Here is a 27,308-nt window from a genome sequence, read left to right on the forward strand (position 1 = left end):
AATAAACCTGTCCTTTCAGGCAAACTCCAGCTGTATCTTTCCCTCCCAACAGTTTAATTCTCCTTCACGCAATTCTCCTATTTAAGAGTTTTGTTTTCTTTTGGGAAGAGGAAAGAAGGGGGATGTATCCCTCAAATAAAAACCTAAAACTTGTAAATCAGATGGAATCAGGTTGATCAAAATAATCAATGAAGGTAATGAACAATGCCCTGCTCTTAGAGGGAATTTTGCATCCAAATAATGGCTGCACACAGTCATGTTCTTAATAAAAGTGCTCTACTGAGTGAAATCTCCCAGGGAGAGGTTGGTTTAAAAAGCCCAGGCTGGCAGTTTTCAAATTCGAGCTTACATCACAATCCCAGGAGGGCCGGTTAATCACACATTCCTGGGCTCCACCCCCAATCCCTGATTCTGTAGAACAGGCTGGGCCCTGGGAACTGCACCACTAACAACCTTCCCTGCGAAGCTGAGGCTGCTGTCTGGGGGACCACACTTTGATAACCACAAGTCTAAGTGCTTGTGAAAACATAAAAACAGAGAAGCAACTGTAGGAGACTCAGCCTCATTCCCCTGACATGTAATTCTTTCACAAATGGCATTTCTCCACTCACATTCAGTCAGCTCAGTTCTCCCATGAGGCTTACTTACTCCAGATTCCCTTTTTTTAAATCACCCTATGCCCTGGCATAGACAGAAGGTGAGCAAACTGCTCATAAGGATCTTCAAGTTCTCAGCTACCAGGATTAAGAGGGAACAGGGTGGAATTTAATCATCCATCACCCCTTTCTGACTCTAATTTTGCACCCAGCTTGCTTCTCTCCCCCACGTATTCCTAGCTCTGATTGTGGGCTGTCCCAAAGCTTAAAGCTCAGATCGTGACTTTTGCTTTTCATGTTCCTTCCTCCCTCCAAGATTTTATCCATTTTCAGGGTGGATTACCCCACCCAGTCACCCAGCACAGGCATTTTCCTTGATCTCTCACCCTCCTTCTCCAGCTGCTCCTAACCATGTGTGTGGGCTCTTTCCTGGATTCACTAGTTCTTAGTCAAAACCAGGTTTTCTTCTCTGAAATTATTTGTCAATCTAATTAATACTCTCCTCCAACCCCCACCTCCATTTAGGTCATAAACTCCTCTTGGGTGCTGGAGTTATTGCTGTGGTCTCCTAATTAATTCTGCGGGTATGAGAAACACATGCACTGAATTGATGGAACTGATTAGAATTGCAAAGCAATGGCATCTTTCTTATTTTGCTCCAAGTGTGCAGAGTCTGAGGGAAGTTAAGATCTGAGTGTTTCTTGGGCCTCATATATATCAGAGAAACTCATTTTTCCCCCACCACTCTGTGAGAGTGCCTGGTCCATGGAAGGGAATCAATAAGTATTAACTGAATAAGTAAAATTAATTAACTAATTTGGACCCTCCCTGGTGGTGCAGCGGGTTGAAGCACAGCACTAAGAAGCTAAAGCCACTTCAGCATGAGTTCGATTCCCGCCTGCCCCGGAGGTGACCACATGGTGTGGCAGACCTCTCCTGACCTGCCCGCTGCTCCCCTCAGCAGTGTACTTCATCAATCTGCCTGTTCTGCCCCCCACTCTGTCTCTGGTGAAGCCTCTCGCCGCCCCTGAGCCTCTGGCCTGTACCCCAATTCTGTATGCACAAATAAATAAATCTTAAAAAAAATTAATTTATTTATTAGTGGATGGATGGAATCTCTGCCACCGCATTCCACTAAACTATAATCTCCTACACATATTCCTGCCAGACTCTGTTTAATAAAACATTATTTTTGACTCTGATACCCTGTGTTTAGTTCTCGACTCACCGAGGACCATGTTGAAACTCAGCTTGGAAGCAAATCCCTCCTTAATTTCTTCCAGCTTACATTCCTTTTCTCATCCCCCATAATGCCCCAAACAAATATTCCAGAACAGGCAATATGCTGTAGTTAGTGTTCTAATTTTGCACCCAGCTTGCTTCTCTCCCCCATGTACTCCAAGCTCTGATTGTGGGCTGTCCCAAAGCTTAAAGCTCAGATCGAAGAGGAAGGCTGCTTTGTTCTTCTCCTCTATGCTGGCACAGAAACCCCCTCCTCCCTGGTTGTTCTAACGACTCTTCTCATAGCTTGTCTCAGTGCCACTTAATCTTCCCACTTTGTTCTTAAAGGTTTATATTATCACATTTCCTGTGTTATAAATGACATACAATAATCTGCATATCTAAGGTATAAAACTTGATAAATTTGACATATTATCATCATAATCAAGGTAATAAACACATCCATCACCCCCAAACCCCACAGATTTCCTCATGACCCTTGGAAATCCCTCTTCCTCCTCTCCCCCTCGTCCCAATGAACTGCTAATCGGTTACAAAAATTCGTTTCTATAAGTGAGATCACACAGTATGTCTCCTTCTCTGCCTTGTTTCTTTCACTCAACATAGTTATTTCGTGACTCCCCACACTGTTACCTGTGCCAAGAGGTCATTCTTTTACTGTCTAGTATTATTACATTGCATGTATGTATCACAGTTGATTATCTACTCACCTGTTGATGGAATTTTGGGTTGTTTCTATCCATAGTTTGGGGTTACTACAAGTAAAGATTCTAATTTGTGTTGAACACAAATTACAAGATTTTGAAAGCAAAAATTTGTGTTCTTGTGATTCTCTGTTACTCAACATCTGTTTGACTTCTGATGTGAAGCTTCAGAACCACTGCCCTGGGTTCAAGTCCTTCTGCTACCTGGGCCTTTGTGCCCTGCCACCTGATCACGCCTGTCTAAAACACAGGTGGGCACCCCAGACAGGAACAAGCCAAGACTAGACCAGGCTTCAGAAAGTTGGGGCTTTCAGGTAGGCACAAGCTGGGGTAGACCATGAACCCCTGTGTGTGAGGAAGGCTCACTTCACAACATCAGGGAGAGGATATTTTATTTTTCATTTTCTGTCTCGAAAGTCCTCTGGCTTGACTAAGCCTGCCCACATTGAATGCAGATGCCCTGTCCCAGAGGACACAAGAACCATGAGACAGGGAGAGGAATTTCCTGTGCTCCTAAGAATGGAAGGGCAAAGGAGTTAGCAAGGTGGTGGGCGGCCGAGCACTCTGTGAGAAGCCCCTTGGGGAGGGAGAGCTCCTGCAGAAGATGGGCAATGCCTAGGAGAGGTGCTTATGTTGTTTGCTGAGCAGAATGTAGGTGACCTTTCCTGATCCCCCCACCACTCTGAGTTTTCCAGTAAGTTCTATTAAACCCATGAGTATTTGGCATGAGGAATTTTTGCTGTGGAAACTAAAAAAAGGTCAGAGGCTTAAGCAGAAGACTGAGATGATTTAGTTTGCAACCAACAACCTGGGACCCTGGGGTCTGAACTGCACCCAAAGAACACAGAGCCCCCTGGGACTCAGAGTCCAGAGGATTTTGGCTTCTACAGGTCACAGAACTGGAAAAGTCAAGCAGATGTTGCCAATTCTTGGGGGCAGGAGGCCTCTACTGAACCCCTCTCAACCCTGAAGCTGAAAAGTGAGAGGAGAAAAAAAATTGTGGTTTGGCTCTATAAATGCAAAACTAATTATAACCATTTGTGCAAACTGCTTCCCATTACTGCTTAATTGCTCACCAGGCCGTATAATAACAATTGCACATTGCATGAACCACGCATCTGATTAGCTGAGTTTTATTTGCCTCCAGTCTCCAGTGGGCCAGTCTTCTTGTCTTGCTTTGGTACCCTGGCTGTCTGTTGGCTAATATAATATTTTACGTACAGCCTACGTGTGTGTGTGTGTGTGTGTGTGTGTGTGTGTGAGAGAGAGAGAGAGAGAGAGAGAGAGAGAGCGAGAGAGAGAGAGAGAGAGAGAGAGAGACACTAAGCGTTTGGTAAATGTCTCCTTTAAGAGGGGTATTACCTAGTGTTGGGTCAAATATTGGTATATTATCTAGTTTGAGATGTGGCCAAAAAATAAGACAATGTGAGTCCTATTAACCCTTTAAGTCAGTTTTTACATTTTTATTTAGGAGACCTATAAACTGTCCTCATGGAAGTAACTCCATCCCTGAACACCTCTCTAACAACACTTGCAGAATCATTCACAGACAATGCTAATAACTCATCCTAAATCCATCCGTCTCTAAAGGTAATAAAGTACAGAACATCCCCTCAGGATACAGTTCATAGAGAGAGTGGATAAGAAGTTTCTTTAGCGGTTCCTCCTCAGGAACAACTTGGAAACAGAGGACACCAGCTCTTGAGAGTATCTCCAACAATCTTATAAACTCTTCCTGATAACCTCCTGTGTGGCCTGGCTATGGCCTGTGCACTGTGATGGCAGAGTGAGGGTGGGCTGGGGTCAGCACAAAATACATAGATGACAAAAACAACCATCTGTCCTTTGGGAGATGGTGGCTTGGCAGGGTGAGGAGTCACATATGAATAAAATGAGCCCAGGTAAAAGAAAGAAAGCACAGAAGAAGTCAGTACAGATACATCAGCAAAGCAATCTTACTTCTGCATGTCTTCTGATCGGGGTTGAGGATGTACCCTTGTTTGCACCTGCAGATGTAGGAGCCAGGGGTATTGATGCAGAAGTGGGCACAGTTATGCGCCGAGACGCTGCACATGTGGACCGCTGAAAGAGAAGGGACAGAAAGTTAAGGCAATGACGATTCTTTCTCTAAAGTCATTCACCCTGCAAATATTAATTCAGAACATACTGTGTGGGGCAGAGCTGGACCCAAAAAGCAATACGCTGTATCCTCCAGGAGGATTTCCAGCGTCTGGTCACACAGGCGAGTCTACACAGATGGCACCAGCAATATACAGGTGATGGGCCGTGGAAGGCCAAGGGGAAGAGTTGTTGGCAGACCTGTTTTTAGCTGATACCCAACTAAAAACTGCTTCAATATGACCTATAAAACCAGAAAATTCGTGGTTCAATTAATAATACACAAGTAGTGAGCAGCAGGGAAAGAAAGTTTGCTGACCCCAGAGGGGGTTTTGGCCAGTGCGTGGATTTTCAGTAGGCAGCATTGGGGTTGGAGAAAAAGATATTCATAAAGTAAGGACATAGTAAAGAAACCAGTTTCTCAGGATCATAAATCCCAAGAGTAACGTAAACTTTTTAATATGAAAAAGTGTTTACTAAAAATTTGGAGTAAAAAATTGCATTCATATATTCCATGTTTCCACAATCTTGTCACAATTTAAATACTTCTGCATTTCGTCTCTGAGGTATGTTGGATTCAGAATCATCAATTCTTGCATAAGTTCTGTCTAGAACTCATAAAAATTCTTACTTTTTTTCAATTTTAATTTGTGACTTCACTCATTTTAATGCAATTCAAGCATACTTTAAAATTAACAAGCAGCAGCATAAACAGAGCATAAGTTATCCAAGTGTTCTCGTAAACAAAAAAGATGTCTATATGTAGAAACATATTTTTAGGAAGCTAAAATAAAAGAGAATTTCAAAAGCTAAGTACAATCCCATTAATCAGTGCTTAGCAAAATTCAGTTATTGATGAATTTGATGGTGTAGATGAAGTATAAGTCTCTACTTCCAAGAAAGAAACATAGTGATCAATAAATCAACTAAGGGAGTAAAACATTTTTAACTTCATAATAATACAATTTAGAGTGAGTGTTGTGAGTTTATGATTATGTTTTAGCTCCTATTAAAATACAAATAACATTAGGAAACTAGAAAGTAAATCCAGTTGGTCATTTTTACTTTAGTAGAGTAAGTTTTTGCCTCTTTGTTAAAATCAGGATTCAAAATAGCATTGTAAAGGTTAAAATGAGGACAATGGCAAAATGCTTAGGGCAGGGCCCAGGTTTTTCACTCAAACATTAATCACAGATTCTATGTATATTGAGATGTTTACTCTATTTAATGGAATCTAAGATGTACTCCAGTTTCAGAGACATTAAAATAAAAAGACATGTAAAATTGATTTCTATTATTAATAGATTGTATATTGAAAATTCACCTATTCACTAAACGTTATTTATGACCCTAAAGTCAAGACATTGCTTTTCTCGTCATTTGTGGGCATGTTCAGAGGAAGGAAAGTGGGTCCCCAGAGCCTATGCCTACAGCTGAGGCTGACAAGACTACACTCCGCTTTCCCATTCCAGCTCTCAGACTCAAACTAGTCTGTTTTGACTCTTTAAACAGGTTTGTTTAGTGCCACATTTTTGCAGGGAATGTTGTTTAAAATGGCCATGGTGCTGCAAAGCTGGTGTTTGCTGGAGTGAAGTAAAGTCTAGTGTTCCTAAGTGCAAAAAGGCTGAGACAGCCTTATGAGAAAGATATGTGTCGGGTACATTGCACTCAGACCCTGCTGCTGACTGAATGGATTGTAGTTCAATGAATTAACAATATATATTATGAGATGTCTTTAAGCAAAACCAAACATAAAACAAGATTATGTATTGATCGGTTGACAAAAATGTAACCAGCAGCTGGCAGAACCCTAACTCTGTATTTCCTCCAGGAGCTGTGAGAGCCTGTATTTGCTAATTCAGTGTTCACAGTGACTCTGTGCCTTCTTCAAAGAACATATTTGCCAATATCTAGGGACCCTAGCCCAGTCACATTTATTTGTTTGGGTAGCATCTTCCTTTTCTAGAAACTGGCTTTCTTTCTTATTCCAAATCCAGTCTACATGGTAACATGGGGGGTTGCTACGTTGGTGGGAGGAAGTCCTTCTTCCTGGCTGTCCTTGGGCATGTAGGGCTTGACAATCAGAGTCCCTTTTTGGCATTCAGAAAACTAGCACTGGGGAAAAGTGGGGTTAAATTGAAGGTAAGTACCACTGGGTGGTGGAGAACAGGGTTATGTTCTCTCCCAATGTACTGAGGAGTGGGAAGCAGAGAGGGAAGATGGAGAGAAAACAGGGCTGTCACTCATCACTCTTCGCCTTACTCCCACATGTAGTAACATACACTCTCCCCTTGCTAGCCCTAGTTCAAGTTGACTTTCTGTTGCTTTCAACCAAAGGAATCCCAAATGCTTTTACCAAGAAAGAATGAGAATTTATTCTATAGGTGAGTGCCAGAACAAGTGCCTTGTTCTTCTGGGTGTCAATCTTTGTGAAGTGAAGGAAGGGGGATGAGAGGGTCCTGCCTCCTCCACTGCCTGCCAGTGCTCTCCTTTATCAGAAAGACTTTTGGGTTGAACATAGGTCAACGCTTTGTATTTGGGGGCAGAAATCACTAAGTAGCTCCCTAATCATTGCTAGGTTGGAATCTTTTCATCTCATAATTGCTTTCTGTGAATGGATGAAAGAGTAGAAATGATGAGCATGGTGGGACTGACTAGGAGTCTTGAAAGGAACAATTACTAGGTACAACGTCAACACCTATAGGACTCCCACTTAACAAGCATCTCAAAGGGTAAGTGCAGCTTTTCTCCAGGCTTACTGATGAAGATATAGCTAAGGGAAACAATCCTTAAAATTTGCCAGGCCTGAACCCACCCTGGTGGCAGAGAGGGTTAAAGCGCAGCACTAAGAAGCTAAAGCCACTTCAGCATGAGTTCGATCCCCACCCAGGAAGTGACCCACATGGCACAGCAGACCTCTCCTGACCCGCTCACTGCTCCCCTCAGCAGTATATTTCATCAGGGCTGTTCAGGGGCTTTTCTGCTCCCCACTGCCTCTGGTGAATCCTCTCACTGCCCCTGCACCTCTGGCCTGTACCCCAGTTCTGTATGCATAAATAAATAAATCTTTTTTTTAAAGATTTATTTATGCATACAGAACTGGGGTACAGGCCAGAGATGTGGAGGGTGAGAGGATTCACCAGGGACAGAGTGGGGAGCAGAACAGGCAGATCGACGAAGTACACTGCTGAGGGGAGCAGCGGGCGGGTCAGGAGAGGTCTGCCACGCCATGTGGTCACCTCCGGGGGCAGCCAAGGATCAAACTCATGCGGAAGTGGCTTAAGCTTCTTAGTGCTGTGCTTTAACCTGCTGCGCCACCAGGGAGGGCCCAAAATAAATAAATCTTTAAAAAAAAAATTTGCCAGGCCTTAGTGGGGAGAACTACTAGGGAGGGACAAACAGGCTCCAGGCTCCACTGATAAAGCAGCACAGAGGTTAATTAAAAGCAACCTGGGGGTGTCTCTGGTGGCACAGAGGTGAAAGTCTCAGCGCTATGAAGCTATCACCAGCCACTGTAGCCTGGCCAGAGTTCAATCCCCAGCCAGGGAGCTGACCCACATGGCACAGCAGACCTCTCCTTAAATACACTGCTGAGGGAAGTGTATTGGGTGTCCCCCTCAGCAGTGTATTTCAGGAGATCCGCCTGTTCTGCTCTCTACTATGTCTCTGATGATTCCTCTCATCCCCTGCACCTCTGACCTGCACCTCAGTTCTTGTATGCATAATAAATAAATATTTTTAAAAAGGGCAGGCTGCCCAAGTTTCAGTGAGTCACCAGCAGGCATGCACACAGCATGACTTTCTCAGCCCCTAAATTCAGTGTTTTCACTCTGGTTGGGGGCCCTCAGGACATGGGGGTTTTGGTTATCTTGTAAGAAGATGTCAATTCATAGGACACCTGACATTCAAGTTTCTCTGGTGGTCTTGGGAGTATCCTGAGAATGAAACCTCAGGGGTCCCCCCTTACTGTGGCTGTCACTGCCCATGAGTATTAAGCCTCCACTGTGCCCAAATTCACCGCCACATAAGCAGTGTGTGGTATGGCCAGACTACCACTCAAGGGCCGCCTGGCTGCGGAGTCTAATCTCTTCCTAATTGCAGGATAAAGGTTTCTGTATTGATCACACCGGGGGTGAGGGGTGGGGGGGGAGCTGAGGATTGGGGAGACACTGTCTCAGATCTGAGACTGCAGTTGCTCTTTGCAATTCTACCAAAAGCAGACACCCCCCAATGCTTCTCCCTCTGAAATCTTGTCCGTACGTGCTCCATGCGCACTTTCTCATCAGTGTTTTTCAAACTACCGATTTTCGTTGCAGATCATGAGATTAACTGAAAGAATCTGGATTGGTATTTTTTTTTTTAATAGATAAAAACAACTGAGACTATCATCTCTTTCCTGGTTTGCTGCAACCCCTCTCCCTATATGTCTCTAGCCAGGAAACACTTACTCATATATCAAGTCTATGTAGTGCATGGTGATTAAGACGTAGGTTCTGAGCCAGAATGTCTGGGTATGCATTACTATATTGTGCTGTACCACTTAAAGAGCTGTGTGATTTTGCACCTTGGACAAGTTATTTAACCTCTCTGGGTCTCAAGTTCTTCTCCCCCAAAATAGGAGTTATAAAGGCATCTACTTCATAGGCTTGTTGGCTTATTGTGTGCATTGTGAGTTAGCATAGGATCATCGCTCAAAACAGCAAATGTACATGTTATATCAATAAATATTTGTGATTCCATTATGAACCCTCTTGTGGTTATGTTATTAACTCCTGGAACCTCTTGGCAGACCCAGACATTCTGTGACTCTAGAACTCCCAGGTCTTCCCAAGGCCTCTGAAGAGCAAGACTGAATAAAAACATCCTGTTCCTCTGAGATGAGAGTATCTTCCTATCAGCCTGGAAACCTCAGAACTGGGAGTTCTTAACCTCAGAACTGCCACTGGGAGGATAAGTTCTTTGGAGCCAGAGAAGCTGCAGGTTGATCTCTAACTCTGCTACTTGAAGTTGGCTTTTCCTTTCTAAGGCTCAGCTTCTGTGTTCTGTAAAACAGGAATAATATAGTATGTGCCTCATTGGATTGTTGTAAGTATTAAATGAAATGATATGTGGAAAATACTTAGCCCAGGGCAAGGTTAGCTGTTATTATTGAAGTGTGGCTCAATAAATGTTTAAGGAACAGATGAGACTTTCAAAACCTCAATGCCACCACCTGCAACTTTATCACTTTGATCTGACCGTCTGAGTACAGATCAAAGGCAAGACCATCAGCCTAGCTTGCTGGTCCTCGTAATTAAGCACAACACAGTGCACACTGTGTGTGTGTGTACTCACGTGCCATGCACATGAACACATACACTGCGTTCTAACATATCTACTGCAGGCAAAAGCTCCAGCTTCATACACCTGGCAGGTGGTATGGCTGAGACGGGAGTCTGCTCCTCCCAACCATACAAAAGCTTCCTCAGAGTGTTACCCCATAGACACCAACCACACAGCTGGTTTACCTAGTGTGGTTGGGTCATGGAGGCTGCTATCAGAAAACGACTTAGCTTCAGAGAAGAATTTACAACTCTGAACATGCAAAGTGAGAAATAAGGGAAACCTTTGGAAGCAGAACCCACCCTTGCCCGAGTGCTCTTGGGGAATTGGCTTAACCAACTCACTAACCTGTAAAGAGGGAAGAAGGCAGTGTGATACTTCCCCAGCATTTTCTGATACCTTAAGAGAAAGTGCTTTGTGAATGTTAGCTACTGCTGTCTTTACTTGGTAGCTGGTAAAGAGGCCCTGGGGTCTCCTCAACCTTTCAAGATGGCGATGAGGCTGCTCATCAGGACACCGCAGTGCCATGCTGGAGCAGCTATGTATCCTGAAGGGTGGGTTGGGCCTTCAGTGCTCAGCCCCATCTAAACAAAACAACCAAGGAACAGGAAAATCAGACGTGGCCTTATATTACAATAAAGATGGTGGAAGTGGGGGAAATCCAAACTACCTTTTAATTTTGTTGACTGGACATCTAGCCCACAGAGAAGGTTCTTCAGCTAAGGCCACATTTTCTATCTTATCATATCACCTTACTATTTGCTGATAAATCCAGAGCACATATAAAAGAACCTCTCCATTAACATTTTTCAAGACAAGAGAATACACTCTTATGGAACCAACTTCTGGTTTAGTATTTCCACAAAAAGGGGAACATAAATTCTGCAGAAGTCATTTAAAGTCATAAACTTTAAAAATGTGTTCAGCCCTGTAGAACTTTCCCCAGTGACTTAGGCCATGGCACACCACAGTAACACAGTCCTTTTGCGGCGCCAGGGAAAATGGCACTTCTGAACACTTTCCAAATAAATTGTAGAGAAAAACTTTCTTTTTCCTTTGTGGCACTTATTTCTTAAGTAAATCTTTTAATTTTAGACTCAAGAAACAATAGGGTTTCTGCTTTTCAAGGTTACTTCCCTGAGGAGGATCTTTTCTCAAAGACACATCAAAAGCATAATATTCTTCTTCCTCCCCAGGATTTTGGTGGGGAACATAGAGAAAGTCTAGGGTTTATTGCATTTTGAGAACTATTTCCCAAGCTCCCAGAGAGGAAGGTTCCTGATCCAGGAGATGGGGCTGGTTATTAAGCTCATTTGTCACTCATACTCCAGGGAAATACTTCTCATTTAGAAGTAGATAAATTTTTTTGTGTTCCCATCAAAGAGGCATCAGGGCTGGAGAAGAGAGGGACCACCTGGGGGTGGGCAAGGCACGTCCAGTTTCTAGGGTCTAGACTAGAGCTCATTTGGGACCCCCCGGGTCCCCGCCTTCCACCCAGGGAAAGGCTAAGAAGACTGTAGGAGAGGCAGGAGGCCAGGGAGAGAACAAGTTGATCTGCCAGGAAAAGCTGAGGCAAGAGCTCCGGTTGAGGTAACGGAGAGGAGTTTGGCAAGGAAGGGAGAGAAAAGCCTGGTGAGGAGTAGTGTTAGCAAGCAAGAAAAGGAAGAAGACCCTCAAAGTAGAAGAATACAACTTACCGGTTGAAGGAGGTATCTCTGTGCAGGAGTGTGGGGGATCTGCCACCTTAACAGGTGGGAAAGTACCAGGACCATATTTTGGTCCTCCCTGTCACTCAGCCTCTTTGCCGTTTGAGAAAAAAGTCTACTAGCATGACCACAGGCAAAAATGCCTTGGTATTCCACTCACTGCAAGAAGAAAGTGTTAGTATTTTTTCCTTTCATTCCTATCTCTCTTCCAACTCATGAATTCCAACCTAGCAAATGCTAGGGAAGTTCAGAGTGCTAGAGAAAAGCTCCACCTATCTATTCTTCCTCATTCTACAATTTGGGTTAAGTGTGCCTTTCCCAGGGAAATCTCCCTGAGCATCCTGGCCTAAGGGAGGTACTTGGATTATACGTTGCTCCATGTCCCGAATTCTTCCTCCACTAAACTGTTAAAACAGGATCTACTTATTTGCCTGTTATTACATGCTCGGTGTCTTTCTCCTTGGCTAGCATAAACCCCAAGGGAATTTTTTGTCTATCTTTGACTATGCTGAACACCCCTTTCTAGCATAGTAGCTGGGGAAAGATAAGTTTAGCACTAGAACACTAGAAAATGAACGAATGAATACTAATGGTCTCCCCAAACAGCCACATAGGAGCAGAACTTACTGCACAACTTGTTCTGGAACACCGAAGTCAATGACTCAATCTGACTGAAGTTGGCCACCAGGAAGACATGGTCTTCATGGGGCTCACTCCCAATGGCCTTCAGGGTGTTGAGGTCCACCTGGCCCACGCCGATGGCGAAGATCAGGATGCCTGTGTCCCGCGCCTTTGCAGCCACCTTGGCGACCGAGTCCTGGGGTCTCCCATCCGTCACGATCATTATGACCCGAGGCACATTCTCCCTCAGTGGTCGGGCCCCTTCTGCTTCTGAGAATGCAATGTTCAGGGCATACTGGATGGCCAGTCCTGTCATGGTGCCTGTGGACAGATGCCTCATCCTCTTGACAGCACGCTCCACCTCGGACTTCCTCTTGAAGGTTTTGAGGGAGAACTCATTCTTGATGGTGCTGCCATATTGCAGCAGACCCACTCGGGTGACATCAGGGCCAATGTCCAAGAACTGTAAGATGTTCACAATGAACTCCTTGACCTTCGCATAGTCGTGGGTGTTGACGCTGCGGGAGCTGTCAATGATGAAGACCAGGTCTGCACGCTTATTCTCACAGGAGCTCTCTGTGGAAAGAGGGGAGGGCAAGCTCATTAGAAGAGTGTTCACGACTCAGTGCAGGTTGGCTGTTGTTGGAAATACTAGAACCAGGTGGGGTTCTAGCAGGATACTGCAAGGAATATGGAAGCAGCTTAGCATAGGGAATAATACCAAGAAGCTTACAGACTACCAGGGGAGACATAACCAACGGGACAATAAGGGAATAACTAGTATGGAACTGTGTAGTGCAGACACTGGATGTTCAGAGAACAGGGACATCAAGGGGTCGGGGTCAAGGAGGTGGGCCATGAACTGGCCTTACAGATCCATAGAGTTTAGGAGGAGAGAAAAAAGACATGGAAAGGAACACATGAGCTAGAGCCCAAGATGACATGAATGTGTTGGATAACAGAGCCTGCAATGAAGATACTGCTAGGAGTTGCAGATGGAATTAAGTCGGAGGGGTAGCCGAAAACTGGTTCTAAATGGCCTTCAAATTCGAACTGTGTATATGATGCTACAGGTGATGGCCAGATGATCCTCTCACAAGAAAGCAGATGCATCATCTATGGACTCAAACTTCATATGCAGCCTTCTGGCTTGGGTGCCTAAGGACAGTGGTGTGGTGATAAGGGAGACTTCACACTCGCCTTTTCCAACTCAACTATGTCCTTGTTGCAATGTCGCTTGGTCAGTCCCTCCCCCATTTCCACTACTGTCCCCTGAGCCTATCTCTCAGTCTATTTAGTGGAACAATGGTCTGGATCATCCACCTTGCAAACCAATACAAATTTGATCAACTTTTTATTAAGTAACTTCCCTATGGGATAGGAAAGTTGACAAGGGATGTATGAGAAGCCTCCCGCTTCTGAGGGAGGAAGGTGAGTATTCCTGTGATGGTTCCTCAGATGTTCTGAGCTCCTTCCTCCAACCTTCCTCCTCCCCACCCATATCCCAACTCCTTCTTTTTCTTGGACATTGTCGCTAAATCTGAACTTAACAAGGATTAGCAAAGGGATCCCAAATGCTTGCCCTAAATTCCATTTACCACAACTGGAAGAAAGAGATCTAAAGCCAAAAATGAAATAGTGAGTCCAGTCATCAAAGTGAGAAGTGGGAAAGGCCCATGATGTCAGCCTGTTCAGGTCAGCATGCCAGGCATGACTGGCTCCCAGTGCCCACATACACGCCACACCCTTCACAGCCTCACACTTCTAAGGATTTTAGGAAAGGAGGAATCACCCCACCCCCACCCCCCAGATACCAGTATTCTGGCAGGAAACCAATCTTTTGCCTCAGCCACTTGTAACACTAGTTGCTGTATGAATTTATGGTGAGCTTCTTAAATCAGAGGCCCCAGAATCTGCCTTTGAGGAGCCAGGGGTAAGATCAATGTAAACTTTGACACTTGTAGGGTGTTTTAAAATCCTTTTCCAGAACATTTGCCTTATTATGATCTCATTTGACTCTCAGAATAAACTTTTTTTTTAAAGATTTATTCATTTATGCATACAGAACTGGGGTACAGGCCAGAGGTACAGGGGCAGTAAGAGGATTCACCAGAGTGGGGAGCAGAACAGGCTGACTGATGAAGTACACTGCTGAGGGAGCAGCGTGCAGGTCAGGAGAGGTCTGTGGTGCCATGTGGGTCACCTCTGGGGTGGGGATCAAACTCATGCTGAAGTGGCTTTCGCTTCGTAGTGCTGTGCTTTAACCTGCTGCCCCAGAATAAATTCTTAAGAGGTCAGTGTTTCATACCCATTGAATAGATGAGAAAATGGAGGCACTCAGTTTGAAAATGTCTTATAATTCAGAAAAGGGAAAAGTATATGGAGACAACACTGACATCCACCTCACCGGGAGCCTGGAGATTTTAAGGCGATTATGTGAGTAAAGAATGGGGCTCAGCACATGGGAACCTCTAACATGTGTCAGAGTTATGATGGGGGTTATGTCCCAACAAACACATCCTTATTTGGAAATATGTCAAGTCAAAATTGCATTTAATATAATATCCAAAAAAATGCTGGCGACCCATATACTGTGGAGGATCAGTTGTTTAGCCTCATGATGGCTTCTCATGAGGGAGAATTACACCACAGATCTCTAGCCCAGGTAAAGGTCAAAATTCTAAATGTAAAATATGATCCCTGCTGAAGGTGAACTGCAGTCATACTGCTTCTAAAGTCAAAAAATCGCAAGCCAAACTGTTACAGGGCACCCCAATGTGAATTGGGTTGCCTATCTGTGAGTCCTCACCAGCATGCTTAAGAGTCAATCATACTGTGGACACAAAGAAGTTCAATAATGGGTTTATTTACCAGGAGAAAGGTAAAGGAACAACCCAGAGAAAAAAAAAGAAATACAAGTTAACCAGAATGTCCTACCAGTTCTACTGACTTGGACTCCAATCGCACGCTGAAAACTGATGGAGAGCCAAAATGACCAGCCATGAACCACCAGGCCAAGCAAGCCCCTAAGCTCACATGTCCAGTTTTATCCCAAACTGGTTGCTCAGCTCCACCCTCTCATCCCAGCATGCTTCTCCTTGGTATTGATGGGATTAGTAGTTCCAGTATCTGGAGTGGGGGCAGAATCCATGAAATCTATATCTTTTACTGAAACCACTGTCCGTCAGGGAGTGTCTCTGCAGGTTCTCAGCCCACAGCATCCACTATGCCTCCTCAGCCCTCACTTGTATGGGGTCCACCTGGGTAGGCGCAGGCTGCTGATGTCTGTACAGGCAGGGACCTGCCCAGTGAGGCGGTCCAGCTGCCCCGAGCTCCGAGAGGCACTGACACAGTAGACCTTTTTCTCATTTTAATGAAGGCATTTGTGGTGGAGCAAAGTGTGTCAGAGCAGAGGAGGCCACATCCACCAGAACCAGGGATAACCACAGAAGCGAAGCCCAAGATTGGCCCCTCTGCAGGAGCACACCGGCCCTCCCTTATGTCTGAACTCATCACAAGGAGAATGTGATCCAATGACCTCCACAGGCTGAAGAGAATAGGAATGAGGCTCAGAGCCTGCACAGAGGAAGCATTAAATGCAAGGCTGCTGGGAGGACAGCAGATGGGCCCCCTGAGAACGCTCTCCTCTGGTGGCCTTTGTAAGCAGGGTATGCTCCCGAGATAGGGATTCTTAGGTGACCTTAGGCAACACCCTACCAACATCACATTCCATTTAAAAGAAATTCTGGAACTCTATGGGGAATTGTGAGCTGCCATCAAAACAAATTGTAGCTGTAATGCCTGAATATTTATAAAAATACCACAAAGGGGCCCTCCCTGGTGGCGCAGCAGGTTAAAGCACAGCACTGAGAATCTAAAGCCGCTTCCGCATGAGTTCGATTCCCGCCTGCCCCGGAGGTGACCATATGGTGTGGCAGACCTCTCCTGACCCGCCCGCTGCTCCCCTCAGCAGTGTACTTCGTCGATCTGCCTGTTCTGCTCCCCACTCTGTCTCTGGTGAAGCCTCTCAACGCCCCTGAGCCTCTGGCCTGTACCCCAGATCTGTATGTACAAATAAATAAATCTAAAAAAAAAAAAATACCACAAAGGTTTGAAATGTTGGAGATTTCCAAGGGGGTCCTGGGGTGGTTGTGAGTTGAAAAGCAGTCCCTGAGTTTTCTTCACCAAGTCTCCTCAGGTCTCCTGAGGGTCAGAGTCACAGTCTCTGAGCTTTTTTCAGAAAAGGCCAGTTCTGGGCCCTCCCTGGTGGCTCAGCGGGCTAAAGCACAGCACTGAGAATCTAAAGCCGCTTCCACACGAGTTTGATTCCCGCCTGCCCCGGAGGTGACCACATGGCGTGGCAGACCTCTCCTGACCCGCCCGCTGGTCCCCTAGTGGTGCACTTCATCGATCTGCCTGTTCTGCTCCCCACTCTGTCTCTGGTGAAGCCTCTCACCGCCTCTGGCCTGTACCCCAGTTCTGTATGCACCAATAAATAAATCTTAAAAAAAAGAAAGAAAAGGCCAATTCTGTGGCTCTCAATAAGAGTGTCGCCCCCAACTCCCTGGAGGATTTATTAAAAACTAACATCAGTGGATCACACCCCCAGCTTATGCACATATTCTAGAGTGGCATCTGACAACCTGCATTTCTGGCAAGTTTCTGGGTTTAGTACACACTCTGAGGACTACTAGTTTACATGAGATATCTCTGAAGAACTTTGATTTCCCCAAAGTAAAAACTCAGTCTCATTCATCTTTGGAGTCCTGCAGTCAACATTTGTGAGAGTAAATAGAATTCTGGATGGTGGAGCAAAGCTTCAATTGGAAGGGCTTGAGTCAAGGAATGGATGGAAGGCACAAAATTAAATATTAATAGTTCTAGAGTAAGTCTGGGTCCTACAATGAGTCAGATTCTAGTACACAAATCTCTATCATTGATGAGAGGGCATAGCCACTTTTGAATGTTTGGCTCATGGTCTCAAAAATAATAAATGGTAGAGCTGGTGGAATTTAAATAGAATGGAAGTCACTCACTTTTGCAGAGGGGAATGGAGGCTCAGAGTGACTATCTCTGTGTGACCTCATGGCTCATTAGATCACTTTCGGATGCTTCCTGCCCTCATGGAAGCATCCCATAAGCCACCTTCCACTGTCTCATAATGAGACTTGAAAAATTCTCAATGCAGGGCCCTCCCTGGTGGCACAATATGTTAAAGCTCAGCACTCTGAAGCTATCCATAACCACTGCAGCACGAGTTTGATCCCCATTCAGGGAGGTGACCCACATGGCACAGTAGACCTCTTCTGTCCTGCCTGCTGCTCCCCTCAGCAGTGTATTTCAGACAATCCTCCTGTTCTGCTCCCCGCTCTATCTCTGGTAAGACTTCTCACCACCCACACCTCCAGCCTATACCCCAGTTCTGTATGCATAACTAAATAAAGTTCTCAATGCAGCTGGCATCACAGCATGAGCTTTGCATGTACCTGGGGGCATTAAAACTATTTGTTGTATAAAGACATACTGCTTCTCCACTTCGGGAGAGGTTTCCAGAAAAAAAGAACTCTTTTCTCTGTCTTCCTCTCACCCATTGGTTGAGATAGCAGCATTCCTAGTTCCTTTGCTTCAGGAAAGGTCACACAATGATCTTCCTTCTGACCCTTCACAATAGGACTTTCTTTTTTTTTTTTCTTAAACAGGTTGCACTTACTTTTTTTTTTAGATTTATTTATTTATGCATAGAACTAGGGGACAGGCCAGAAGTGCAGGGGGTCAAAGGATTCACCAGAGACAGAGTGGGGAGCACAACAGGCAGATTCACAAAGTATAGTTGTCAAGGGGAGCACACAAGAGAGGTCTGCTGTGTCATGTGGCTCACCTTTGGGGAGGGGATCAAACTCTCACCAAAACGGCTGTGGCCAGCTTCGCAGTGCTGCGCTTTAACCCGCTGCACCACAATAGGACTTTCAATAGAAACTGGAAAAGAGTTTGTGGGCACATCATAAAATGCCATTCTTTGAACTGAAGCGGAGGTCTGGGCTTTGTCAACAGCACTTCCAGGACTGTCACCTAAATTCCAAAGCCCACGCTTTGGGCAAATGAGTCTCTCTTACCTTGTGGAGAAGGTGAACCTAAGCCAAGATAACCTAAAGCAAAGCTCCTGCTCCAGTGTGATCACAGGTCACAACCTCAGAACTATTTCCTGGCCTCAGAGTGGCAAACTTGCTCTGGCTCGCTTGCTCAGCTAAGTTCAAACATGACCATGTAAGTTGTACAGTAAATACTCGGTGCCATTGCTGAGGCCAGGGTCCACTTCAAGAAGGAAAGGATGTGAGTCTCGAAGACATGGGTAAAATAGCTGCCTCCCATGAGTGAAAGGCGCTCCTAAATGCTCAGTAAACAGCAGCAAAGTCCTATGAATTCAGTAGAAGTCCAACTCAGCACTTTTGTGTATAAGATTCTGCACCTCTACTCAATCTCTTTGATCCCCAGTCTTTTTTTCTTTGATCCCCAGTCTTTTTTCTTTAAGATGGAGATAAAAATGACTTACAGGTCTCTTTGAGACTCAAAAGAGAATAAAATAATATATAGTTACTACATATTGAGCACTTAGAATGTTACCAAGCCTTGTTCTGAGTTCCTTGCATGTGTGGGTTTATTTATTCTTCACACCCACTTTAAGAAGTAAGTGCCTGCACTCTCTACTCCCATTTTACAGATGTGGACAGTAAGTCTAGTAAGGCTAGATCACTTGCTCAGGGTCTCATACTTCAGGAGTAGAGGAGCTGGGATCTGAACTCATCTTGTCTGGCTCCATAACCCACTTTCCTAACCACTAAGCTGTCTCAGAAAGGGTTTTGTCCTTCTAGACTCACTGTTTCCAGCATGCTCAAGGTGCATCAGGTCCACGCTGGCTCAATGAGGTCAGTTCTTTCCTTGCCTGGAATCTGGGCCTGAAAGTTGTGGCCCAAATTTGCCTGCCTCCTGCCAACTGCTTCTCCCTCACTAAATACCTATTTGTATTTTAATAATAAAACGATGAAAACAGATGCTTACTGCCCTGAATAGAAGCATCCCAGTAAATCAGACTGTTAGTCACTCACACTCTCAATCAGTTGACAGTGCTCATTAAGAGTCCATGGGGGTGAGGCCCGTGAAGACTAACAGGACAGAAGTGATGGAAAGCTGAGGTCTATCCTCTTTGAGGAATAGGAGGGCTATGGGCTAGACAACAGATAATAGAATGGCTAGGCTGGGCAGGGGGCTGGAAGGGTGGGGGGGTCGGGGAGGGTCGGAGTTTAGAAAACGTTATGCTTCATAAAAATTCCCAGCCAAATTGTTACCAGCACATGGTGTGTGGGCATTTAAAAAAAAGACTGTGAAATTTTTCATGATATAAGTGAAAAAATGTAAATGTCTAGGACAGGGCACAACTGAATGTATTAAGCTACTAGACTATGATTTCTGAGCAGCATGAAAGGCCAATTTGAGTGTGGTGATGGTGAAATGGAATTGATACCAGGAATACCGTGCTGTGTTTTGTTCCAGTTACATTCATTTGCACAGTCACAGGGGTGGGAGGGTGAGGAGTGGAAGAAAGTGTATTGATTTAACCAGGTCCACCATTTAGCCAGGAGAGAATGATGAATTGGGAGCACAACAAAGGTCATCTGCAGAGGAGCTGTGACAACTGCTGTAGAATCATACTGGGGGCAGAAAGAGAGGAAAAGAGGGGGTGAGGACAGAAGAAAAGGGGGAGCAGGAACAACAGATTGAAAGTCCATCTAAGGTGATAGAACTGTTGGAGCTGGAAGAGGTGAGAAAATTCTGAGGGACTGCAATCTCTGTGAGTCCTGGAGCCAAAGAATGACAAGAGGGGTACAGGGCTGAGGACAAGAACACGGCTGAAAAGGGGGGCCAAACTATGAAGCAACATTCATATGGATATTGAAATCAGCAAGAATTATGACACCTGGAATGTTGGAGAAAGTGGCAGAGAGCCAAGAGCTAAAAAGCCAAAACTGTTCTTATAACTGGGATTAGCCAGAGGGTTGTTTTTTAATTTAATTCCCTAAGCATGATTAAAACCACCATGAGATGTGATTTAAATGTCATAAAGGGGCATAGATAAAAAAAAATTAACTCACCCAGAAGATCAAAAGGAGATGGGAGAGAAAAATGAAAGCTATTGTTTGATGAGAGAAAGAGAGAGCACATGAGTGAGCGAGGACATACAGCCAGTGGGAGTTTAGGCAGCAAAAAAAAAGTACAATTATTTTTTATTTCTAGATGGGTTAGATCAGAAAGACCAAAAGAAATAGTTGGATTTCAGTGAGGCAAAGGGTTAGTGAGGAAGAAGGCAGCTTCCAAGTGTGTAGAAGAGGGGTAGAGCCAGTAATTCAACACATGTTTAGGGAGTACCTGTTTGGCAAATTGGCTTCATTGCACAAGCCCCTCAGGGCATGAGTTGGTAGGAACTAACTGGCCCAGGCATCCAGACAAATACAAGATACAATGAAGTAAGTGACTAAAACACAAATAGAGTGGAAGAGAGGGGAGGCTGCGGGAGGGATACTGAGGAGCCCATCTCCTGGTATGAGTTCCTAGGCTCTATGCAGGCTTAGCATTATTCATGGATTCTGGCCTCTTTCCTTCTCAGCCTGGACTCAGTCTCCAGATTCTTTCAGCACTGCACTGCAGGCACCTACAGACGAAATGAGATCATTTTGCCAACCTGACTGTGGAATCTGGAGCTCTACCACAAAGGCTGAGATATTCACTTTCATCTACATCTAAGAAAATGAACAAAGGTACATTCGCTACTCATTTCTGAGACATTGCCTGATTAATACTTCTATATTACTTTTCAATAGAAAGCAAGAGGACGAAAGTACACAAGGTTGACCATGTCAACGGTTAGCACGTGGACTTCATGTTCATGAGGGAGGCTGCTAAATGGACATGAGTTCAAAGCTAAGGAAATAGAAATAGTCTATCCTGCAGTAAACAGGTACATACCTGTCATTATAAGAATAGAAAGTAGCACATCAAAAATTCAGGGAAATTACAACCCATGAATAAATTTGGTTTATGTGAAGTGAACTGAATGGATTGTCAAAGTAAGCTAGGCAGAGAGACAGACCGACAAAAGAAAACTACATGTAACATGGTACTTCGGCCACAGAGAAGTGGCCCCAGGGCAGCCTCCTGTGGTCCTGTCCCCAGGAGACACTATGACAAGCTCTCTGGGTTTACAGGGGAGTTCCTGGATATTGCAGAGGCAGTTTGAACTATCTTTAGTTTTTTTGCCCCCCACTGCAACTTAACCTGCTACTCCCCTGTGTTTTAGGGGATGTGCTAGGGCACCACTGCCCTTGGCCGGGGCTGAACAGATATAACGATCAATTCTTGTTTCTCCAGTTCCCTTATTAGTCAGTCCGCACACAAGGGCTGCATTTGCTCTCCGCAGACATTGAGCTGATGAGTGAAGGCTTTCTTAGCATCAGTCACGGTCTGTGCACATCTGCCTAAAGAACCACCAGGGAATACCCTGAAAGCTTCATTTAAGCTGCAGTAGGGAGACACCTGGGACTTCTTAGCCTTTAGACTTGCAATCTAATACATATCTAACTCCTTAGCAAATCATTCTCCAAATTCTGAGGGCACGCATGGTTCTCCCTATACTACTACATAAAATGCTGAGAGGAAAAATAATTCTAATAATTGTCAGGACTAAAAAGAATTTCTGCTGACTGGGCTAATGAGTCAAAACTATCAAAATGAAATCTGACTAGCATAAATCTAATGTCCTGCCTACAAGCTCAAAAACCCGATAATAAGCCACAAGAGATGAAGCATCTGGATAAACTGCCAGTCACATGATGAACTGTCAAGGCAGGTTTGCAAATCCCAAGCCTGTACCTTGCCCCAGTCTCCCAGCTCTAACACCTCTGAGAATTCCTCATCAATCCCAACTTCAGATCAAAGTTCAACCACAGGACTCGCTTCAACGTATCACCCAAGTTCCTACCACCCAATCCCCAGAGGGGGCTTGTGGAACGAAACCTATTTGCCAAGCGGGTGCTTTTGATCACTGCCAACCTTAATGACTCAATCTGCTCATCAATGGCTTCCCTGGCCTAGGTATGTAGTTTCTCCCAACAAATGGGCCTTCCTCCTTTATACCAGAAGTTTCTTGTGAATGTGTATTTTGGTGAGCTTCATTTCTCAGTCAAAATAACCGGGCTTAGCAATGTCAGTTTCCAATATAAGTGAGCCTCGGGGTGCTGTTTCATGAAAGGAGCCTGCATTCACTATTGTTCCAGGTGATTCTGAGGCATGACAATTATGAGAACTCTTTCCCTCATGACATGTGAGCATGAGATAACATCTGCCACAGAACCAAGACTCTCCAGAAGAAAAGACATGGCAGCCCAGGCCAGCACTCGCCTATAGTTCCCCTGTAACAGGAACAGGTTTCACGGACTCCGCCCCCACTTGATGCTGGAACTCCAAATCCCATCAGTACCAAGAAGAAGCACGCAGGGACGTGAGGGCGGAGCTGAGCACCCAGGTTGGGATAAAACCAGACATGTGGGCTCTGGGGGGCTCTTGGCCTGGTGGTTTTGGCGCTCAATCGGTTTTCAGCGTGCCGGTGGAGTCCAAGTCAGCAGAACTGGTAGGACATCCTAGTTAACCTGTGTTTCTCTCCCTCTTTCCCTGGGTTATTCCTTTACCTTTCTCCTTATAAATAAATCCATTATTTAACCTTTTGAGTGTGTCCATAATACGATTGAATCGTAAGCGCACGGGTGAAGACCCACAGACAGGCAACCCAATTCACATTGGGGTGCCCTGTAACACCCCCTCCCCGAATGGCCCTGGATGTAGAACAGCACTGCACCCTAGACTCTCACATGTTCAGAGCCACATTCTGCCCCAATATCAGATCAGACGTGTGTCAGATACGTCCTAGCTTTCAATCAGGTTCAGAAAATATACAAGGTATGTACCATTATTAACCCCAACTTACAGAGGGGGCTTGGGCTTGGAGAGGTCCAGAGTGAATGAGTGATGGTGAAACAGGGGTTTCCAACCAAAGCCAGGCTGATTTTAGTTTCTGCAGCTTTAGTCTCTGTCTCCCAGTAGGTGAACTAGCATGAAGAAAGATGCTAATTCAGACAATGTCTCAGACAAGAACTTTACCCAGTCATCAGATATCACATTAATCCCCAGACAGAATATGGGAGGACTAGCAGCGGAAATTGGAATGAGACGCAGGAGTTAAAGCCCAACTCCAGACACATTCTGTCAAGTGTAAATGTCTCCACTCACCCTCTACCCTGGGCCAGTGCCTTGGGGGTATCCTGGTATCTTAGACCCCAGAGCGTTACCTGCCACACCTGCCTGAATCCCAACGCGTCCTCTACCACCCGACTTATGTGCGATGATGTCAACCCACAAATACCATGTTAACTGGCCTACAAGCCCCACCAAATCATAAAACAAAACTCATCTTGTTTAGAGCTGGCCTACAGAAAGCAGTAAACTTGAGGGCATGATAGGCAACTACAATGGCACTACTGGGGTGCTGATGGGCATCCGCCTCAGGGGGTGTGAGTGCAGGGAGTCCCTGAGGGGAGCACAGGTGACTGTGGAATGCAGCCAAGCAAGACAAAGTATTGGTTGACAACAAGCAAGCCAAGCTCACAAACAGCCAGGAGAGGTTGTCCTTCAGAATGAGGCTCTTGGTGGGCCATCCCCCAGTACAGTCTGCTTTGAATGTCTGACTGGAGAAGAGCAGGGGTGGAAATGGTTGGGGGGAAAGGGAAGCTGTGGCTACATGAGCCTCCTGTTCTACCAGAATCCCTCAGATTTTTCCTCTGTTCTCTCTCTCTCTGTTCTCTTTCTCTCTCTCTGTTCTCTCTCTTTTCTTTCTCTTTTCTCTCTCTCTTTCTTTTGGTCTTCTCTCTCTCTCCCTCTCCCTCTCTCTTTCTCTCTCTGCTCTCTCTCTCTCATAAATAAGCTGTGTAAAAAGCCACTAATACCATTCATGGCTCCATGTACCATCTGCTTCCCTCAAGGATACATGAGAAAGGGTCTGAATGTCAACCTTTATTCTGTTAATTCTTTCCAGCACCTACAAGTAGAAGCAAAGTTCACAAGCAAGAGTTGAAATTTCAGTATTGTCAGCTTTGCTTGTGCATACTTTAACAAGCTATTACCAAGAAGAGCATTTGTGGAGCAGAGAGATGGGTGGGCTGGGAGGTTTCCCCCTGCTGTGGAGGTAGATGCTGCCCTGTGTGGATAGGGCGCTACATGCCCTAAGGGACCCTGGGTTGATGCCAGTTCAAGATTTAGTTGTCCCTGCTGACTATCATAAATTCCTGTAGGAGTACAGCTCTCAAAGGCCCTCAGGGAATGTGCACCGACCAGACAGCAAAATGGAAAAGAAAAAAATAAAATAAAATAAAGAAAAAGCAAGCAAGAAAAAACATGCCACATCACACCCGTCTTCTCTAGTGACTGTTACACGAGCTGAAAGAAAAGAGACATCGTATGAGGTTTAACAACTGTGGTTTCCAGAACCTGGACAATTTACTTTGAGAGGGAGCCAAAAAGAAAGCTGCCCCAGTTTAGCCCTGGAGAAAACAGTTTCCAACAAATCGAGTTTCCTTGCAAGGTAAAGCAGTTTGCTAATGTTTCACTAAAAAAAAATGCCTTTTGTGCCTTCTCTTGGGGTTTGTCTTACAACTAGACTTTCTTACAATTGATAAATTGAGAAATGTCAGGAAACCCTGAAATAGTTAATGGCTTTAAAAGCTTAAAAAAAAATACAAGCTGACTTAATATATACAAAGTAATTTGGTATCCTCTATCAATACCCCTCTCACTATCTTTCTTTATTTCTCAAATTGGGAAATGAATCACAAAGTTGTATTGTACACACACACACACACACACACACACACACACACACACACATACAACCCACCCCAAATACAAGTAGCACAGAAAGCAGTGAGAAATAATTAGGTGATTCCTTCTCTCTCTGTAAAGTGAAAAATTGCGTAGGCAGGTTTGAAAAAGCAAACTGGCACTTGGCTCATAGAAGCGTCTTAGCCTAATAAATTGAGCAGTTGCCTCTGCTTTCTGTGAGTTCTGCAAATGGAAATCAAGGATGGAGAGGAGACCTGTGAATAGCAAAGCAGGGTTGGGCTGAGAGATGGGAGCCAGGAAGAAGAAGCCCTGAAACGTCACGCCTGGGAGAGCCAGAGTTCTGCAGTCCTTTCACTGGAAGAAGAGCTCACACACAGAGACAGGGGGGCGGAAAGTTCCAGATCCCTACACCAGCAAAAGCAGTTTGCCTGGGGAGACACTTCTCTCATCATTTGGTCTGGTTGAACTCTGCAAACATCACAGCAGCCTGCTCTCTAGCTAGAAGCTGGGGAAATAGTATGAGGACCCGTCATACCCTGGGAGGTGTTTACAACCACGTAGAGCTGACATATTCATAAGATTTGTGAAAAGCAGGAGCAATCTGAGTCTGGAGAAAAGCACTGATCCCAGGATAAGGGGAGATTTCTGGAGTAGGTGATGGCAATATATGACTTTATAATATTGTTACATTGTTATAGGAAGAGCAGGTATTGGCCATGCAGAGTTAAAGTGGACCATGTAGGCAAAGGGTCAACATTAGCAAGGCTGGACAACAGGGGTGTACACAGTAACAGGTAACCATAGATGGCTTGGGACGGCTGGGGCTTGAAGGACAGGATGGGGCTGACAGAGGCCAACTAAAGGATTTTAAATGTCCTCTTTTCAGATACATTCTACGGACTCCTCACTCAGCCCAGACATCACTTTTCAACTTCGTTTGCCCAACCCAGACTGAGCCTCCACCAATCAAGCCTCTTTGCTTTTCCTCAAATTCAAATTTAGATCAAATTGCCTGATCTAAAGTATAAATTGATGTCCCCCACGTATATATTTACGAACAGAGGAAACACCAGAGAGAATTTTAAAACAGTGCCTCTATCTTTAGGAGGTGAATTTCTGCCCCAAGTTATCTGACTGTGGAGTAAGTCTAACTGACAGTCTTTTCAGTCAGTGGAATAAATAGCTAGCTTAAGTCAGTGCTGACACCTTCCAACTCATCCCTCTGAGGTATCCAATTCCTCCACCTCTTCTTTTCTCTCCCTAATTAATTCAAATTTCAGATAACATAATTGTTGATGGAATATCGACTGGCATTCCATATGGACTCCCTCCTCTTTCTGTGAGTCTTGCTGTACAGCAGAAGCTAAAAAGGTAAAATTGCATTTTCAGACTCTCACAGTTAGGGTTATTGGTAAGAGTTAGGTAATGTCAACAACTAGATACATTATAAAGGGGGAGAGTGAGGAAAGTTGTTTCTGTTGACAAGCAAAATTGTAAAAAGACACACTGGTGCTCTGGGCTCTACTCGTTAGCTTCAGAGATGGAGTGGCAGCGCCCTGATCCCAAAGGTCCCAAAGGTGAGTTCCTGGGTTCCTGTAGACTTTTCTACAATTAAGTAATCACCAGTCCCCTATTAAATCCCTCTCTGCACCTTCATAGCACCCTTGACTCCTCAATATGTCTGCCTTCTTGATGCCTCTCTCATTCAGTGGGTTCCTGCTGAAGGCTCTAAATACACTGGGGCAAAAAGCCCACCTGGGCATGCTGTCCTTTCACAAAGCTCACTTGACTACCTAAGCCCTCCAGGCTGCGTGAAAGATCAACCAACTCTCCTCTTCTCCCCAGAACCTGTCTGCCTACCCTCATCTTTCTCTCTTACCATAACTACTCCAGGCACCTAGACTGTTCTTTCTTCTATTAGTTTGGAAACTTTCTCTCCATTTTGATTCAATACTTAATTTCCTACATTCTTACTTGTCTTTGGCTTCCACACCCTCAAATATACTGAGACAGTATGTTATGCAAGAGAAAAATTATTGAGCCAGCAATTTGCTTGCTTA

At 44.9% G+C, this 27,308-nt stretch overlaps 1 protein-coding gene across 3 annotated transcripts in view; it reads right to left on the bottom strand.

Moving 5' to 3' along the window:
• The window catches only part of MATN2 (matrilin 2), a 108,367-nt gene that overhangs the window by 59,420 nt on the left and 21,639 nt on the right, over positions 1–27,308 (bottom strand). For all 3 annotated transcript variants that reach the window (XM_012722987.1, XM_012722988.1, XM_004679705.2), the window contains exons 3-4: positions 12,316–12,885; positions 4,502–4,624 (exon numbers count right to left, since the gene is read on the bottom strand). In XM_012722987.1, coding sequence (XP_012578441.1) covers positions 4,502–4,624; positions 12,316–12,885 — 693 coding nt within the window. The remainder of the gene's footprint in view (positions 1–4,501; positions 4,625–12,315; positions 12,886–27,308) is intronic.

The sequence above is a fragment of the Condylura cristata genome, unplaced genomic scaffold (genome assembly GCF_000260355.1).
Source record: "Condylura cristata isolate star-nosed mole 26May11 unplaced genomic scaffold, ConCri1.0 scaffold00009, whole genome shotgun sequence".
Lineage (NCBI taxonomy): Eukaryota > Metazoa > Chordata > Mammalia > Eulipotyphla > Talpidae > Condylura > Condylura cristata.